Source organism: Struthio camelus, chromosome 2 (assembly GCF_040807025.1).
Source record: "Struthio camelus isolate bStrCam1 chromosome 2, bStrCam1.hap1, whole genome shotgun sequence".
Lineage (NCBI taxonomy): Eukaryota > Metazoa > Chordata > Aves > Struthioniformes > Struthionidae > Struthio > Struthio camelus.
Window position 1 is genome coordinate 110,397,006 of NC_090943.1, and position 18,929 is coordinate 110,415,934.

Below are 18,929 nucleotides of genomic sequence, written 5' to 3' on the forward strand. Positions count from 1 at the left end.
CTACTTTTCCTCACTCTCACTCTACACAACATAAGACAATGATAAGATTCCTTTTGAAAAATGTGGCTAGCTACATATTCATGCAGGATTCTTTTACTCCATGGTATTGCTGTAATTTTCACTTTAGGGTGCTGTAGAACTCAGTATGTTTTAATATGCATTGCTCTGTAATGAACATACATAACACTACGCGTTATTAGAAATCTAATACTAAACCATGTATGCAAATTAGTTCAATCAGTGTTAGTCTTACCAGCCTTAGTCCTATGATGGTCAAGCATCAGAAGTAATGAAAGCAGAGGTGAAGACAACAGAGAGAAACAATATCTGTGGCAGAATGGTAACAATTATCCAACAAGAAAATCAGAGCCATGTAGAACACTATTTTTAACTTGTGTATGGACTGCTTACTCTTTTTAAAACGTTAAAGGAGGTCAATTAAACTTACATTTTTTAAATTTTAAGTGCTTTCCCATATGCTTACATATATGAAAACAAGAGAAAAAAAAGAAAGGAAAAAAAAATCATAATTAAAATATATCTTCATTTGGCTGAGTTGTAAATTATGACTTTTGTGGCAACCTTATATATGGTTATCTTTGGATTGTTTTCCCCCAGAAGTCTATAGTGAGATTCAACTAAAAAGGATTGACAAAGTGGAGACTCCTTGATAAGACGTTTTCAGCTCTATGGATAGCTTTTTCAGGCTAAGATAAATAAGCACTGAGCAGACACAGTTATAGATTTTGATTATGTTTTCCAGTTGCAGATATTTTTAAACAGTTAAAATATACAGGACTTTTCCAATAGGCATCCAACCCATAAGGTTGCCTTTTCCCCTGAACCTATTAAAAGATTCTCATCCAGCATACAGTTCAGAAATTTATTTTCCATTTCCTTTCTGATGTGGGCTGAAATGTAGACTGATGCAAACTCTGATAATCCTAGCGGCTTAAATTAATAAAAATGGAACATTTCACCCATTATCGTGAGAACGACAGTGATCTGAAGCCTGTAGCTCTGAGCTCCCTGTAGCCTGTCAGTTTATATGTCTAGATCTCATTCTCTTTGAAGAGAGTCCTGTTGATGTTTCAAAAATGTTCTTGTATTTTCTTGTCCATTTCAACATTTTTCTGTGCTCTTAAACCAAATTAATATGAGAAGTATCTGTCTGCTACAAACACAAGAAAAACAGCAATAGCTTTTCGATAGCAGATTGTCAGACTTAACAAGGAATACAACATGACTGCACTTTCATATTAGCCTGTGTTTCTTTTTATTTTTTAATATTAAGGTACAAGTATTCTGATCACGGTGAAAAAATTCTCAAATTTGACCCTAGAAAATTACAATAAGCTTAAAAGTTTTACATTTTTCCCTCAATAGGATCATAATGCTTAGGCTGTTTCATATTCAGTATTTTCTAAATTAGTGCTGATAGTTATATATTACACAATAGTACCTTTCAATAGTGAGAGAAAGCAAAGTTAGTATTGTGTGCTGCAATACAGCAAAAACAAAACAAAACAAAGCAAAACAGGTTGACCTTGTGCCTTTTGATGCAAGAATTTGCAAGTGATATCTAATATTTCTATAAAGGGAGTTCCAGATATTACTTGCTGAGGACAGCAAATTGCATGTTAGGCAGCTTCAGGCTGGACATACCACATCTTTTTGTAAAGTTGATTAAAACCACTGTGAGTACCTTTGCACCCTGGGAATATTTTGAAAAGTAATCTTTCAAAATATATTGAAAATTAAAAAGAAAACAGAGCTGTGATTATTACCTCCACGGATACATATAGACGTATAGAATGCTATAAGCAGACAGTCTCCAGCTCTCTTGTTCAGACAGAAAAGGCTTCCAAAGCTTTATTGCTGCTTTATCAGAAGTAATTCAAGACAGTTAAAATACATACCAGTACATGGCACATGGTTGAGCACAAAGTGGAATTACATCTACACTAAAAATGCATTTTTATTACACACTGCTTTTGAACAGAAGTGCACAGGAAAATAATTCTTTGCTAAATTTTAAAGTTTGTTAAAAGTGATATATTATAAATGGCCTGCAAAGAGAACAATTTTTTTATAAGCAAGAAAAAAATATGAGTAGAACAATTTTGTAGTGAGCAATGAAAAGCTCAAAAAGCTCAAGTGCTCTCTCTATTTATGTGGGAACAAGCTGAGGAAGAAATCAGAGGTAGCAAGTGATGGAGAGGAGCAAGAGAAACAGTGCTCACTATTACAATGCTTCCTAAAAATAAAATAAGGGTTTAGAGTTGTTTAGCATTGGAAAAGAGAATAGATGCAGAAAAAGATCCGACTTTAACTAACTTATTTTTTAATGTTGGCTACATTTGCAAACCAGCTTTATTCAGGTGCTGCATAACTTGAATGCTGACATGCTTACGGGATAATATTGGGTAGATTCCTGTAACTACAGGTGGAGCTTTTAAAAAGAATTATGATAATAGATTTTTCAGTTTGGTAATAAAACTGAGAAAAATGTACTTCAAAGCAAACAGAAAAATTTTTAACTGTTCCCTACCAAAAAGTGAGAAAAATAAATCCATATTGTAATTGAACATGATTTTTTTCTCTTCATCCTAAAATTTATAATTTTGTGACATTTGAAAGAACGCAAAACAAATGTAGGCTAAGGTTTGTAAATCGTCTGTGATTATTCTTATTCCACTGGTTAAAAGCAATCAACCAGGATGTAAAACAATACACAACACAACACAAAAAGAAAGCAGGTTCTAGCTCTCTCCGAGAGGATTTTTCTGCCTTCTAGTTGAGTTAAGCCTTTATCTCACCGCTACAAAGTAACACTTACTAAGATGAATGGTATTCTGAAATGAGTTTCCCTCCACCATTCTTGCTGAAGCTATTCTATTTTGAATAAAATATGTTTTTAGTAAATATTAGACGTATGCCTGCCTATAGGGTATTTTTAGTTATAAAGTCCAGAGGAAAACATAACATTTTACCTATCATACTTATGCTAGTATTGAATAAAATTGCAAGAAAATTCTGAAACTCTAGAAAAAGGAGGCCCTTCACATAATGTAACCTGTGCTTTAACCTATAGATGATAGCTGGTAAGTTACACAGGGTAGCTGTATGTCTACAAATATCATAGAAACCCACAATATATTATTTGGAAACAATTTACAATGTAATTAAGTAGTTAAAAGTTAGATAGATTTTCCAATGGTTGTTGATCCGGTTGTGTCACCCTTGTACTTTCATTTTTCATTGCTAACTAGAGCAATGAATAGTGGTGTTGGAAACAGCTCTAAGCAACCACACAGAAATATATTAATTTCGATCACTTTGGAACAGTTTTAACATACTGCAGCACAGCTAGGATTATATTTAATAATTTATGCACTCCAAAGAGAATTGATACAATGGTTTGTAAAAGATCACAACAATAGAACGATAATGACACAAATTTGTTTTGTTTAATAAATTAAGACAATGGGGAAGGTTGGCTCCGACTTAGGTTTTATCAATTGTTCAAATGGCTCCAAATACAAATGTCTTACTATTGGCAAGAACACACTGCAAAAAGAGAATCTGATCAATGATTACTTATACCTAAGTACATGTAAGCATTTATAAGCAATTTAAATTGGAAAACAAATTGCTGTTCCATTAAATATTATAAACTATTTGAACTCCCTATTCCACTCAATATAATTATTAACAACATGGGAGTTAATATCTAACGAGAGTAAAATAAGGTGGAGACTTAGCAATCAGCAAGGCAAGAACAAAAGATGTGATTAATCATACAATTTTATAGTCTTATGTCAAAGAAGAGTTGGGATTTTTTTTTGCTTGTTTTTAAATATGAACATTTCAAAATACATGTCTGAGATATGTTGAAAAACATTCGAGATGCTGTGTATCTTTACTTCTGTTTTTTTAAGGGTAGACGTCAATGAAATCTGAGCTCCCCCTTTATTCTGACTTCTAATTTTTTTTCTTAGAAATTACCATGGCACTAACTACTCCACACCATCTATTTTTTTGAGAAGTTTTCTTGGTTTCATTGAGCTCTAATCAATGCCTATAGGACATTAGAGAACTACTACAATACCCTTCAGAAATATGTTGCCATTTCAAATCTCTCAAAGCTGTGCCTCTTAAGTTCTTACTGTTCCCAATGAAGTAGTGCAACATGTAATGCGAAGCTACATACAACACTGCATGTCAAATCCATTTATATTCTTATTGATTATCTGACCAGAAGAACAGTGTTTATTCATAAACAGAAATATAGTACATTGTACATGCACTGTAGCATTGTGTTCAGTTAATGAGATTAGCAAATCCTCTGTTATCTTCTGAAGTGTTCACTCATCAACTGAATACAAATACTTCTTCATTTTAGAATCTCTTACGAGGGGAAAAAAAACAAAGCCTGAATGATAAATAGTATAGCTTTGTTTGTCCTTTTCTTATCTGCATTTTCCTCCTTCAGATGTTAATAACTTTAAGAATTATTACACCTAATTGCAGCATAAGCATTCATCCATGGCCCTTTTCTAACTATGATCAATTGGCTCCCGAAATGGCATTGCTTGGAAAATATTTTATTCACGATTAAAGCAGTCAACCAAATCATATTTGCACTTCAGCATGCTTATATTTGCTGAACATATTAAGAATATCACTTGAAATAAGGTGGTTGATTTTTAGATAATTTTGTTTTAGATTGTACAAGTTATAAATTCACCTTTTTTATCTCAAATGAATAATTTTTTTTTACCCTCTATCCCAAGCCACGAGAGAAAAGGTATGGAATGATAAAAGGCATCCTAGAATCTAGGTAGTTCCTGAGAAATAATTTTTTTTTGGCTTATTTTTAATTTACTATTTGGAGCAATATTTGTCCTTCTAAAAATGCAGAAAATAATTTCAGGAGACCTTGAGATGACCCCTCAACTGTGGTGAGATTTAGGCATGAAAGTCATGGAGGCAGTAAAACTTCGGAAACAAAGAGGTAGAGACTTCAGAAGGAAAAAGTCACAATGTTTAATTAACTCTGATAGTTTCCATCCCACAGGAGGCAAAGCTCAGGACACTGCTCACATGCTGTTCATATTCATTCTACTCTATTTATCAAGTGAATAGTAGAGTAAGAACACACTGCTTTGCCATGTGTCTTGAAAAGTGTTTACAAAAGTACTGTAGAGGGAGCTTGAGAACATTTTTCAAAAAATAAAGGTTATGGTCAAACTTGGCACTGAGCCTTTACCATAGGAAGCTTACATAGGAAGGAGGACATCTAATACAGTGTTAACCACTCTTTCCCTATTAACAGCTAGATGATGTCTAGACAACATTAATCATACCACTTCATTCTTGACTATCTTTCTGACCCTTTGAACGCTTTTGTACGTACATGAAACAATAGCCACACTGTCACTATGGTATTAAATAAGGTATAACAGAACTTGCTAGTTATGGTGATTATTTGCATGTTTTTCTATCACTGTGCTTATGACTAGTTTGTAAAACTGATTCACATACAACAAACATTTGTCATCTGTTAAAATGAATAACAAGAAACATCAGATTTGTAAAGCTTTTCTAGGAGAGTTCCTAGAAACTATTCATGCCATTCTTTTTATGAGATAAAGATGAAAAGCTCAACAGTTTGTGACCAGATTTAATGTTGGGAGTTTTTCCCACTCTTCCATATTTATCCTAAGCAGCCTTGAGCAAGTCACTCTTTTTCTAAACAAATCTCTTTGTCTTCTTTTCCCAGTAGTAAATCGTGAAAGGGAGGTATGGGAATGGGATAGGAGCACTAAGACATAGCAAGTATTATAGAGAGATATTTAAGAACAAGAGACATTCTAGCATTATGATGAAAAGGTCATAAATTAACATTTTCTGACATTCTCAGCTGCAGTCAGGGCAATCATGCATCATTATCATCTTTTGGCTTACTTTCAAGTGACTAATTTATGGAATTACTTCATAGAGAGCTCTGAAGTTCTACTTATAAGTAGTTGCTGAAATAAATATTTTATGTACTTAAGGGAAGTAGCTGAGCTTTCTCTTACTCAGGGAACAGAGAAAAATTATGAAAAGTGAAAGTGACTTATGTGATCTATCACAGTCAAACAGCAAAACTTGAATACCATTATTAAGAGGCAGGCCCTTGAAAGTAAAGTATGATCAATAAAGAGATTACAAAGTGTGTGGCATTACTGTGAACATGAACTACCCTTTCCTCATCAGAAAGAAAAGATATTATATTGATATTCTGAAATATAAAATTGAAAATGAGTGACATCTGATGATTTATTTATTGCCACCATGATCATTGGAGCAGCCAGCTATATTTCACCTACTAGGTATGGTAATATACAGGAGTGAGGGATAAACATGCTAAAAGTTTATGTGGCACAGAAAAAGCAGCAGGAACTGGTGCCTAGCTGTTGATTTCCATCAATATCCATATTAATTTAGACTACCAAGTCTAAACAGACATGTTCTCCAGCATCAAGGAAATCAATTCAACATTTCTTGTTTTTCTTACATATTTGGAGTTACGGAGGGGGAATGACAGAACCCTAGTTCCCCCAGTAACTCATAAAGTTACTTGACTTCATTTTTCAGCCCAAGATATTACTGTACGCTGAAAAGAGCTCCTGGACGTAAAAGATATTCTGCCCAATTGCTGAAAACCTAGGCTTTTATCTCTAAAAAACATACATTTCTATGCCTTGTCAGAGAAAAAAAAAAAGCTCTCTAAAGCCTATAGGATACAAGTTTTTATCAGCAAGCTTGTTGTGTAACATGATTGTATTTTTCCAGTGCTTCATAGTAAGCACAGAAGCACATTTGGCTATTACAGCATTTGAAAATCAATAATTATGCACTTTCCATTTCTGTTGTGCACACTGACATTTCCAATACTGCCATGTTGCTCGCTGGGCTGTGATGAAGATGTTAGCATAGCAAAAGTAGATGGAGTTTTAGAGAAAATCAGTGCTTCATTTCACAATACCAGGAACAAGGGCAGGGTTCATCTTGTGTTGTACCATACACAATTCTAAATCAGTAAGCTAAAAAAGGGAGGATAAGATAGGAAGTTTGGATTAGAAGAGTAACTACTGTGAATCTTCTTTCACTGTTAGTTCCTATAAATTTTAAATGTTTAACCTGTGTCTTAAAAAGTAATTGCCTCACAGTATTTCTACACCTCACTGACAAACATGTATCAGCTGCAGATACCACAGCTGCCACTGATGTTCCTTCATCATGCACTCCTAGCATCTCCTGAGATATAATGGCTGGGATGAGCAGGCCAGCATTTGTAAACATGAAAAAAGATTAAGAACCTAAGAAGGACCATACTGAGTCAAACAAAAAATCATTTGTTCAGCATCCCATCTCCAGCAGTGGCCAAAAGCAGGTGCTCAGAGAAGACCATCAAAACAGATAAAGCCTCCTGGCTGATGCCAGCCTCCAACTATTTGAAGCTCAGGGAATTCCTGAGCAAAATGTGATTCCCATATAATTAGTGACCATTAACGTTTTCCTTTTGTGAACTTACCCAATCTGCTTTTAAACCTACACAAATTTTAACAGTCTACAGATTGTCTCCAGAAAGAGTCCCATGGCTTGGTTACCAATTGTGTAAATAATCATTTCTTTTTGTAGGGTCTTACACAAATTCCAAGAAAAATCAAGAGGTGTTCATAGGATATATGAAGCAGGCTCAGAAGGAGCATGCAGTGTATTAGTGAGAGGAGAAATATTGCTGGTTTTAACTCTAATCTAGAATTATTTTAGAAGTTTTCAATTTATAGGGATATAAGGTATGAAACAAGTGTGTTGCTGAGCTGTCAAAGTTCATAGAATCTTTGTGAAACAGAATCTGTATATACTCATTAACAGCCCTATATGGCAACCCGACAGAGTTTGTTTGACCTGACAGCTGAAAGTTGTTGGTGTTTTTATAAGTAAGTCATGATTTTTTAAAGGAGAGATACCTAAAACTCTCAGTATCTACTTTTTGGGTTTATCTTAATATACTCATTTTACTTCCTATGTGATATTTACATTTTTTACACAGATAATTAAGAAACTCAAATACAAATTAAAATGATGTTAAGATAAACTTGAGATGCATCATTTCTATGTATTCCTGTTGAGTCATGAGTATAAGAAACACAGAGAGAAGTTGGAATTTCTTAATCTAAATGTATAAGTAATAATATTTATATGTTTCTAATATAAGGATCTCTTCAAATTTTACAATTTTTTTATGAAAGACAGGCATAATCCCTATGTTACCCTGGTAGAGCTGAGAAACAGAGAACTGGAGTTATTTGCTCTTTTTTTTTTTAAACAAACAAACAATCAAACAAAAAAACAAAACAAAACAACCTCTCTTACCCCCCCCCAGCACTAAAGCAAGGAACAGTGCATTAATTTCCACCTCAGTCTCACTTTCTTCCCAGAACAGAATTTGAACTCTCTCTCCTATACCTTGTAGATTTTAAATTATTTTTTTCCCAAAGATAAAATATGGGCCACATTAGAGTGCACCTTTTGCTTTAGAAGCCAGTAATTAAGACAACTGGGGAGGAAGAAAAGACATCTGTTGACTAAAATTCTGAAGTTGGTATACACTGACTCTATTATATTTTCTTTGATTCTTACTACAAATTTCAAATAAAAATAATGCATATAGTATTTATATGTATATAGGTCTGGCATGTACTCCTTCAAGGTAATTTTCCTATAAGTCTTCATAAAGACTTTAAGTCTTTTGATCCTCTTCATTACTGTTAGCCTTGTCACAGTAGGGCTCTGATAATCTCCATCATCTTCATTCACTGTCTTGGTGGAGTCTCCAGCAACATACAAGGAACTTTGTCTGGTCCCAAATCCTGAGTTCACTTTCTTCTATCTCTTTATTCTGAAATAAATTTTTAAAAAGTGTGATCAGAGTACTAAGCAGTTTAAATTTAAATCAATTGCAGATCAAATTTCTTCTAAGAAAAAAAGTTATCCATCAGTAGTAGACCGCTACAATTCAGATGAGACAGAATTTTTCAGTACGCATTGGATATCTTTTCAATTGATTCTTTAATAAAGAAGGAAAAAGCTTATCGTATTTTAGAGCAATTACTTGGAACTGTCTTTCACAGCGAGAAGCAGACTACGTTTGCTCACTTAGTTTCTGATGACTAGGAGCTATTATTGATTGACAGTTCTGAACTGCAGTACTACTGCTATTCAAGATACAAGATTTAAAGCAGTCACGTAGAACTCATGAGCCTTGCCTTTTTTTATTGGTAGAAGGGCATGCAGAGAATAGCGAAAAAGATCAAAGATTTTTTCAAATCTCTCATTTGACAGAATTCCAGCCACTAGTCCAGCATAAAGGCTTCATATTATATGAACAGCAGGAGGGATAGATTATTTACAAAAATGTAATCATCATAAAAATCATCATTAAAACATAACCATGACAAAACTATATTGTTTTTGATATATCTTGTTTCGACAAATCATACTTTCACTAATAACGTGCAGCAGAGCAACAACATCCACTGAAGTTGGGCATCAGAAAAGAGCTAAAGGACTCTCCAGAATTCAGAGCGCAGTGCACTGATACCCAATAGCTCTGCATGGAGCAGCACAGATTTATCAAAGTTTATGAGCTCAAGCACTGCCTAAAAGTAGCTACACTACAAACCGATCCCAGAAGACTGCAAATAAGTGCTATATATGATTTAATAAACCCTGGCAGACCTGAACTGTTTTGGTATATTACTAGCTCCTTTCTCACTCATGGTTAACCGAAAATTTCCTGTGCTTTAAACTTAGGGGCATACATCTCTTATTTCCTCCACAGCATCTCTGTATTTGCATTAAAATCCTGTTGCAAGCCTATTCCACTGCTATACAGTGCAATTCCTATGTTTCTTGCCTTTCTTTTGGCAGGTTTTCAAACAGGTTTTCAGAAAAGGGAATTCACACACCCATTTTTTTAGTCTTGAGTCTTGGAACCTAAAAGTCTTGGGAAAAATGTCTGAACAAGATGGCGTGGAGCCTGGGAGTTTTAAGAAAGCTCTGGAGCATGGTGGACCACAGCTACTTCTTGATATCTGTCACCATATTCCCATTAGCATGAATGGGACAGTCAAATCGTTACGCATACATATCTCGAATAATATGACCACCATTTGGAAGACTAGATAGCCCACTTATTTTCTTCGAAAAGGCCAGCATCACATGTCAAAATCACTCGTGGTTAAGTAAGCTGCCAGAGTATAAAAGTCTTTGAGCTAACAACGTGATTGCTTAGAGTGTTATAAACGTCATAATGCTTCGGTCTACTAATGAACATGTTCAGTAAACATTATAGATGCAGCCAGATTTCCGAGCTCTACATCAGTAAAAATCAATAAGCTGGGAAATTCCTCGTCGTAACTGGATACACAAGATTAGATTAATGAGAAAGTTTTTTGTCGTTACTGAATGCCATTGGACACTTTTTTGGAATAGAAGGTTGTTTCCTTTTCAATTACCTTACATTGATAATTTTCTATAATAACTTTACCTTATTAAAAATTCTAGGTAAGTTCTACTAACAGCTCCTTCTTCTTACACACTTTTATGAATATATTAGTACAATGTCACTCATTGTGCCTTCCTTTTCCATTCATTTTGCAAAATAAAAAGTTGTTAATTTAAAAATATTAAACTAAACCACAAATCGCTATAACTAGCAACAGAAAAAGTTTAAATTTTTAAAATAAACTAAAATAACTAAAAAAAATTAATCATAAGTCATGCGTGTGGGCTTAAATTTTATATTGTTCCCCTAGGAGTATATATAGCACATTTTAAAGATCAGTTAAGTTACTTTTTTTAAAAAAAAATCTTGCTTAAATATATTAGAAGTGTTTAATATAGTCTCTCCAACATCTGCACAATAAGAGAGAGAGTTTCAATCTGACTTTTATTTCATCACTAAATTCATATAGTCACACATACCATGGGCTGTTAGTAAAAATAGCACCTGAATACTTAGAATGGTGAACTTTCAATGATTATAGAGAAGAATATATACCTGTCAGAAATCACTGGCATATAGACAATCTTCTTTAAAAGATCAGTTACAAAACATACTGTCTATTGACAAGCTAATGTATAAGAACTTCCCTTCATTTCCACACTTGTTTACAACGATCCACAAATAGTTCCTATAAGAATTCCTAAGATCATCACTTTCTTTAAGAGAATTTTTACCAAGGTATGCCTGAAGTATAAAGTATAGACGTCAAAAGCATTTAACTCAACTGCTCTTCTTTCTTTACAAGATATACTCATAATTCTGCTGAAGTAGTTCTGCACTTTTATGACTTCAATGCCTGTATTATATATGACAGCAGTAATGACCTATTTAAGTGGGAATCTTTACAGAAGGTGTGTGAACATGCTTAAAAAATTGTCTATTCCTAATGGAGAGATGCTGCAGAGAGGCCAAGATACTTATTTTTGAAGTCACTGCACAATGTTACAACACAAACTCAGGTTTCTATTACTATTGTTGCCAGTATACTACATTCAAAAATTTAAATAACCAATAAAAACATATCTTAGAAGAATTAGTATTATCAGCTTTCATACCATAAGATAAAAAGAATAGGGGACTGGATAATAAATGGCATCCTCATTTTTCTACCTTAATATTAAAAATACAAGGACATTAAGACTATGAAAATATTTGGGATCATCTGAGGCATCTTTGCCCCACCTGAGACCCTATGGGGGCCGAGGCAGAAAACAAGTCCAGAAGCATCTCCGTGTTAGTATGCCAATGCAAGTAGACTCAAAAAAATTAGATAATAGGTTCTCTTTATATAACCACCATAATTATTGGTGGGACATAAGCAGTTACAGACCTGTAGAACCGAAAAAAGCAGGGATGACCCTTGGCCTTATGAAGGCTGAGGCAGCCGTACGACAGCTTTCCCTATACAGCATTAAAAAAGGCTGAACTATTACCTTGCAGTTCGTCTAAACATGACAGACCTACTAAAAGTTATATTATATGTGAAAGATGCATTTTCAGAGGCACCAGTGAGTGAAGAGGAGAAATCCTAATGAAGTTTAATATTCAATTTTCTAAAATTAATATTTCTAAAATTAATATTTATAATTTTCAGGAAAGTTTCTGCAAATAGATTGAATATTGTCTGTTTTGTCCCCGTCAGCTATTATCCATAACTTTTTTTCTGTTTAAATAGAGCAAGGGAACTGACTGTCTTGCATTTGGTTAATGCACTAAATTTGTCCATCTGTCCATTTCCATTGGCATCTTCACATGATGCACATTGTTCACTACAGATCTGTATAAATCTCATAAAACAAACAAACAAACAAAACCTCTGAAAAGCAAAAAAACCAAACAACCCCAAACTCCTATTCTCCCTAACAAATCCATTTAGGAGACAAACAGAGGCAAAACATTACAGAAAACAGGCCAGATTTAAAAATGGAATCAAAATTTACCACAAGCTAAATCAAGGAAATCTTTCCCCCTGAAAGTCTGCATCAGTTGGCTTTGAGAGCACTTGGCATCCAAAAAGGGAGGGAGCCAGAAGTTGTTGTGCCATGTCCCTCAGCCATGGGCATTACCCTAAGGGCATGAGGGAACTGAAACGGGAATGATGGCATTTGCTTCTGCCTGTAGCATGCCAGAAGCCCCTGGGGGCAGACAGGAAATTGAACTGGTGTCCCAGGCGGGTGTCCCAGACATGCACCAGCGCTGGGGCTGCTGCTGCTGCATTAGCAATTTGAGAGTCAAGACCCCTGGAAGAGGGTACCTGGAAGGACTACACAACAGTATTCCAGATTATTGGCAGGCATGGACCAAAACTGTGGAAAGTCTAATAATAATAAACGGAATATGTTACCGCGTTTGAAAAAGGTGAAAATAAAGTGTGTTAAAAATGAAAAGATAAAATACAAAGCACGTCTTTGGAGCCCCAGATAAACCAGTAGAACATTTTAAAGCCCTTTGCCTGACAGCAGACACATAGAAAGTGCTATCAAAGTCAGCCAACAAAATCATGGAAATACACAGCCATATAAACAGGTAGCAAACCATATGTCCACCAATATCTAGTACAACAGGAACATTAAGAAAGCCATTAAGATAGTGTCCCCATTGTGCCCTGGCATACAATAACATATGGTACATTTCCTGCTTAACCGTGCATTTCCTTGCTTTTGTTGTTTAGCATCACTAATTTTGAGCTCAATTTGTTTGTGTGTGAATTTCTTTGCAGAATATTTTATAATTCTTTGTTACTGTTAAAAATCAATCTTTTACAGTTCTAGTGCACAAGAAGTATTAATATAGGGTAGGATTTTTCTCCAAACTTCAGTGAAATGGGATAACTGGATGCAATTATTTCAATGTAGCAACACATGATACATAAATTATTATTGTCTTATTAAAGTCCTCATGCAATTTGCTGTAACACTGCTACTGAGAAACATTACAAGGTTATTGTTGGTTTTAATCAGTGCAGACTTCCCAAGGACAAGACCTCCAACAGATGCAGGTACCTCTCAGAAGTGCAGATTAGAGGTAAAATAGCAAGGGATTAATGTACCAGTGTCACAGGAAATATAACAGAATTACAGAATGGTTGAGATTGGAAGGGACCTCTGGAGATCACCTAGTCCATCTAGTATAACAAGAAGTATAAACTGACTGTATACAAATAAATGTCCACATGTACATGGGGAGAACAGAGCGAAATTACGATCATGACATGTAAGGATATCTCAAAGTAAAATAGAGCACTTCAGAGGAAACAAATTTCCTTAAAAAGATTCTAATATCCCAATGCATATCTAAGTGGTCGTACATCTGTTCCAAAGGAAAATCACAGAAAAGATTTTCATTTCAGATGTTTGCACCTCTTTTTGTGACTGACTAACCAGGGAATTTCTGTGAACTAGTGAGATATTGAAGAGGTGGCCGTGGTAGGTGAAAAATAGCTTAAATTGTGAACACTGACAAGCAGCAGATAATTGGCTGTATGGCTGTACGTGTACATGCGGGTGAATGTCTGAAATTGAACTTTTGAACTCTGAAACAGAAGTCTACTACTTGCTAGCTGCAACTGGTAGAATCTGGTTTTAAATTTCGGTAGCACCTGGACTAAAAGCGGCACCTCCTGAATCCTTCAATTAATAAAGAGTCATGAGACAAAAAACACTGGTTGGGAGGATGATCACCTGTTCCGCTTCTGCACACAGACTATTTAGGTTAAGGAAACTGAGGCCTTTGGAGCCTGGCAAGAAGAAGGTGAAGCTCCTGGCTGGAGGAAAGATCCTGGAAAAGGGGAGCCATCCTGGAGACCATGGAAATGCGCAGAGATGAATGCCAAGGGATGCCCAGGGACCCTGGCGGCTAACGCCCGAGGCTGGTCACTGTGAGCAGTGGCAGAGACAGACAGACTGACCAACACAGCTTCCTACCCTATCTTCCCCAATGGGAAGCGGAGACCTAGTGGATGTAGTGCTAGCAGGGAGCTAGCCAGTGAGTGTGTAAGATAGTCAATTAAAAGCTATAATCTGATTGCTTCTTAAATAAACCTCAGCACCCACTTCCCGAATGGGTTATCATTTATTCTGTCTTGCTTTTGACAGTGGCACTATTTAGTACTATTTGGAAAACTGTGCATAGCTCATGTGAAAGTGTGCATGGAGAAGGAAGGGAGTGAAACTCCAGTATGAAACCAAATGACAATGAAGAAAGGAAATCACTGCAAGATTTAGTCAGCATCTTCACTAGTATAAACTATGCCTCAATTTTAGACATTTATTAATGTCCAAAAAATGTAATACCCTGAGTGGGGTTACAGGTTCCTTTCCAGATTACAGTAACAGATTTATTTCAACTTCTTACTTAATTAGAACATATTTACCATTTAGCATTAGGAAACTGTCGCAGACCATGAGTGAGCATATGGATACCGAGTTAGGTTTCACAACTAGAAAGAAATTGCCTAGACCCTGGATAAACTCATCCACCATGCCCCTCCAAATCTCTGGAAATACTATGTGGGCTTTCAAACTGCATGACTTTTTCTTTAAGGGTTGCATTTCCTTTAAAAGTCATAAGACCCCAAGTCATGATTTTCCATATTTCTCATGCAATTATTTTTACTTTCTTGGAACTTATGTACAAATTTTGCTTTTTGATATTTGTCAAAAGAAAAGGCTTTTGGTTTGTTTAAAAATATATCTCCTTTGGACTTTCAAATATTCTTCGCAGAATGAATTTCCCTACTATATTTTTGGGTACCATGTATTACAATAGAACTACTGAAATTTACTGAATAATTACATTTAATATTTTCTTCGGGGTGGAATATGACGAAAATTACAATTTTGAGCTACTTGGACTACTGCAAACAAGGAATGATACTTTATAAGTGAATCACTGTAGTCATTCGGATCAGAACCTGATATTAAGATTTCTGGATATCAAATAGTTTGGGTAAGTCATCCAGCAAATATTTTAAGGGTGGCAGAGGATAAATACTATACAGTGGGTAAGTAATAGAGAAAGATTCCTTCAAACAATGATGCATAAATTCAGGTTTTGTTAACAGTGAGCTTTTCCAAAAGAAGAATTACGCATATTTATAACACAGTAATTTAATTGTCCTTGCACATAATAAGAATTAAGCCAGCCTTTAAAACATCTTTTTTTTCTTAAATTATTTTTCTTTACTTCTCAGATAATCCCATATTTCTGCTCAGCTGATTGCACATAACTTCATTCTTCAGTTGTACCTTTTACAATCTGATCGTACTGGGGTATGGCATACCCAAATAGAATAGCTTCTATGAAGAAAATACTTCATTCCAGCTACACGATTTAAGAAAAAGACTATCCAATATCTCCAACAAGACAGATACAACAAGAAATGAATACTTCAACTCTTAGTGAACTTTCAGTAACCTTTTAGCTTTCCTGGCTTTGTTTTTTGTAAAATTCTGAGCCCACTGGAATGAAACAGAATATCCATACCATCTGCTTTTGCAGTGCAAGAAAGGGGAAGCAGGTATATTTTTTCACAATATATCTGAAAATGCTTTTTTTGTGTGTGTCCATCTCTGCTTATCATGGTCTCATGTGCCTATAAATATGTATGCCGTCCATATTACAGTAAGAGAACTCAAAATATCCTTATATTTCAGTAGAAAGCATGCCTCCTCCAGCCAGTTAAGGCTAAGCAGAAATTATTTCTGCCATTATTCTCTACAAGTCACTGTGTGTGACATTCACATTGCAAGTGCTCAAAATTTAAATACCTTTAAAAGCAAAAATTGAAAAAGAGATGTCAGAAATATTGATTAGTTCTCAACACACAACACAGTCAACATGATGTTCCTTTTTTACTACGGTCAGATTAAAAAAAAGAAAAAAAAATATGCACTTTTAACTAAATAGCTTACTTATAGTTAAGGAAAACAGTCTAAAGTCTACCTAAGAAATACAGTGTAGGACTCATTTGTTTAACATGCTGTAATAATCCTTTACAAAAAGGCTCCTGATTTCTGAGCATAGGAACAGTTTTTCCAGATCCTAATAAGCACATAATACCAATAATGCACATACTTTCTCCCTTTTGGTTTTAAAAAAGTGTGATTTGCATGAAAGATTTTTTGCATTTTTTAACACTTGAGAACAAGAATGTGAAAGTACACTTGGCACAAGCTATTTTCTCATTCCTCTTTATACATTAAGATTCACTTTCTGCAGTAATATTTTTACTTACATAATCTTCAGGCCAATAAAAAGCATGATCATTTTCCTCCCCAGTAATTACATGGTTGCCAGCTTCAATTTAGTTCCTTTTACCATTTCAGAATTCTTAACTTTTAACAGTTGCTCAATATGCACCTTCATTACTTTCCCTTTTACTTCTTCCAGCTATGAAAGTGTTCAGCTCTACAGCAGATAGTAACTTTTTTTTCCCTTATCCACTTCCTATTCTGCCTCTGAATTTGTCTGGAGACTAAGAGGACTATCTTGAGAATCACGTCACGTAGGTTCTTTGTTATGTACTGTTTTTTCACATTGAAGTTTTTTTTTGTTTCATTTTCTGCTTTGGGAATACACTGCACTTCACTAATGTTTAAACAAAAAACAAAGTTCTCTTCAAAATAAGAAAAAAAATACGTACATTCAACAAAATAAACCTTTTGTTTCCTGAAGAAACCACTTACTATACGGCAATATCATTCAACATTATACCTCCTAGAGGCACTACTTCTTGAAATTGCTTTATAGTCACTGAATGAAAATTATATGAGAGTTCTGGGATGCACCATATTCTGGGATGCACCATATTCTGCCTTGGTCCTATACCCACAACACACTGTTCATCTCTGACAGTATTAAAAGTCTGATATCTCTTGAACCGGCTGGAGTAGAAACAAATACCGTGCATCACTACAGTACTGTGTTTAGGAGCTTTGCAATGGGGAACACATTTATTTTAAAACCTGTAAGGTTGAGAGATAGAATGTGAATGTGTGCATTACAATTACTTATTCTGCTCTCTTCCATTCTTCCAAGCTTCAAATTCTGACATGATAGTGGCTGCCATCTCACAACTGTTAAAGATAGCATGAAGCTGCAAAATTATCTGACTGGAAGTTTGAACCGTGGCTTTTAAATATTACAAAGTGCGAATCTCTTAACTCTATGGTTTGTAAGGTTTTGACCGTTGAAATCCTGTGGGAGTTGAAATGGAAAGTAAAAAATTGTGATGGTAACCTGATGGTGTTAAAGTTTTATTATCTTAGGACCTATGTGTCCAATAAAAAGGTACAAGTGCTCTCAGGCTAGTAAAATTATCTAAGTTATGTGAACAGCAGGGAAAAAGCACTGATCCCTAAATGACAGTAAAGCAGTCAAAGACAAAAGCAGAAAAAGGGTAAAGCTGTTAAAGACAAGAGGTAAAAGACTGTTAGACAGAAGATAGAGCGCTCTTTCTCTTTCTTTTTTCCATTTTTTTGTAAATTTGTCTTTTTTTATATATACATTAGAAAAACAAATCAGTATTTGCCAAATACTAATTACAGTTTTGATTTCATATTGAAACAAAATGGATCTCTTGAAGTTTTTCAGTAATAAAAGATTTCTGAAGTTTTCCACACCTCAGATACATTTGTAACGTCCAAAGTTCTCAATACAGCTCAGGACAAGTCTACCTTGTATCTATAAACTCCTTTGAAAAGTCTGAACACTAAATTTTAGTGTTTTATGAATGGATTTTCAAGTGTTTCTTAATGTATAGGTGTTTTTATATGCTTTATAGATTGTTCAGATGTAATTTAATGGCAAGCCATTCATCACAATTTACGGTTGATGCTCATTAAGATGAATAATGGTCCATCTAGCTGCATAATCTCTGTTTCCGACTGTGACAATACCAGAACTTGAGCTGGCCATGTTTCTACAGTCTGTTCTTCCTGTACTCCCCAAGCGTGCAAAACTGTTGTATCAGGAATGTTTGAGGATATATCCCTGCTCAGTACTTCAGGGATCCTCTTATAGACCTGCTACGCAGAAATTCAAAATAACCCCTTTTGGAGCCAGCCAAAATCTCTCAAAATCACAAAATCATAGAATAGTTCAGGTTGGAAGGGACCTCTGGAGACTGTCTAGTACAACACCTCTGCTCAAAGCAGGGTCAACTAGAGCAGGTTGCTCAGGGCTGTGTTCAGTCAAGTTCTGAGTATCTCCAGGAATGGAGACTCCACAACCTCTTTGGGCAACCTACCCCAGTGTTCAACTACCCTAACAACAAAAAAAGTTTCCTCTTGTGTTTCAACGGAAT

The 18,929-nt window shown here is 35.1% G+C and overlaps 1 protein-coding gene across 4 annotated transcripts in view; it reads right to left on the minus strand.

The window, feature by feature from the left end:
* Window positions 1-1,028: 1,028 nt before the first annotated feature.
* Window positions 1,029-18,929, minus strand: part of CCDC102B (coiled-coil domain containing 102B) — a 193,919-nt gene continuing 176,018 nt past the window's right edge. For all 4 annotated transcript variants that reach the window (XM_009673246.2, XM_009673228.2, XM_068932082.1 and 1 more), the window contains one exon: window positions 1,029-8,956. In XM_009673246.2, coding sequence (XP_009671541.2) covers window positions 8,867-8,956 — 90 coding nt within the window. In that variant the 3' untranslated portion in view covers window positions 1,029-8,866. The remainder of the gene's footprint in view (window positions 8,957-18,929) is intronic.